At 36.1% G+C, this 1315-nt stretch overlaps 1 protein-coding gene across 1 annotated transcript; it reads right to left on the bottom strand.

Annotated features, from left to right (window-relative positions):
* Window positions 1-789: 789 nt before the first annotated feature.
* Window positions 790-1300, bottom strand: LOC124892634 (kunitz trypsin inhibitor 5-like). Its single transcript, XM_047403871.1, has 2 exons — window positions 1081-1300; window positions 790-1007 (listed from the first exon to the last, which is right to left on the bottom strand). The coding sequence occupies exons 1-2, from the start codon at window positions 1298-1300 to the stop codon at window positions 790-792; spliced, it is 438 nt and encodes a 145-aa protein (XP_047259827.1).
* Between the last annotated feature and the right edge of the window lie 15 nt (window positions 1301-1315).

The raw sequence follows: 1315 nt of genomic DNA, 5'->3' as shown, positions 1-1315 counted from the left end.
ATTTTTGGATGAAGATATTTTCATTCTACAACTGATTACTGCACAACTCCCTTTTATATATACTAGTATATATATACAAGTTTCACATGCTCCCTATACTAATAACTAACTGTTCTGACCAGCTAAGTGACAGCTAAGCATTTCAGGTAAGTGCTACTAACAAACTAACTGTGGAAGCTTAACTTTCACTGACTGTTATATTTATTCTGATAAACCTCCATCCGCTATCTAGATCCGCCCCTAATAAGTATAGTAAATCAATTACCCTACTAAAACACAAAGAATTAGTGACGAACAAAATTTCACACCTGAACAACAAAAATCCCATGCTATTTCCATTTAGCTACGGATTATAAAAAAAACTCAAATGTAGCTCATTGATTATTAGCTATGTGCTATTTAGTGATAAATTAGTTAGGGATTACTGATAGATTCTGTAGCTAATTTCATGCTTTTTAGTAGTATAGAAGTTTTCTCGTTTGACACTTTGACTATGTGAGGATGTTTCTTTCATACATTAACTCCCAACATTGTACGCTTAAGTCTTAAGTGACTGATGGTCTGATATATTTCAAATTGCATTTATCTCAAACATGATTATTTTGTTGCATAGAGAAAACTCCACGCAAATTTAGGCCAAGAACAACAATTGCCTACGGACACTGAAACAACCATAATGGTTCATTCCATATTGGCTTATTACATAAGTACACACACTTATTTATTAGTATACTATATTATGTTAAGTATCAATTCACAATTAGTTGTGCATTATTTCTTAGACTTATTTCATGCGTCCTTCACAAATTTCACCTCAACAGGAAAATCACTAAGACCCAAATGATTCTGCCCATTATATTCAATTACACCAACATCCTTGCACACTACCTTGCAATTCCAGCACACCGATGGACAATATCTAATCTTGTAATTATAACCAAACACCTTAATCTTAAACCAATTTCTTATCGTCTTCCGACCAGGGTTTCCTTTCACTCCGCCAAGTACTAAAAAGTAGCTCTGGGCTCGTCAATCGTAAGGGCCGACGGTCCAAATGACATCCTTGGACTTAGCACACACCCGTGTACGACAAGTTGTAGTCAATGTTCAAGTCAGTGGACAAGCGAATAGCGCCTTTCTCAGAATTCGCATGTGAAAATAACAATGGGGTGCCCGGATAATAGTCTTCTTGAACTATGCCTAGCGGGCAAGGCTTGTCAATATCATTGCTAATACTGGCTAATTCAAATCCCCATGCCTCGTCTGGGAAAATTGGTTGAACATAATAATTAGTCCCCATTTGTAACATGTCTCC

This window comes from Capsicum annuum, unplaced genomic scaffold, assembly GCF_002878395.1.
Source record: "Capsicum annuum cultivar UCD-10X-F1 unplaced genomic scaffold, UCD10Xv1.1 ctg4913, whole genome shotgun sequence".
Lineage (NCBI taxonomy): Eukaryota > Viridiplantae > Streptophyta > Magnoliopsida > Solanales > Solanaceae > Capsicum > Capsicum annuum.
Note: the sequence above shows the minus strand (reverse complement) of the source record. Positions and strands in the feature narration are given on the sequence as shown.

Coding starts and splice junctions, on each gene's coding strand:
- LOC124892634 (XM_047403871.1), bottom strand. CDS start 1,300: ATGGGGACTAATTATTATGTTCAACCAATTTTCCCAGACGAGGCATGG. Junction 1,008..1,080: donor CTACAACTTGTCGTACACGG/GTGTGTGCTAAG, acceptor GCTACTTTTTAG/TACTTGGCGGAGTGAAAGGA.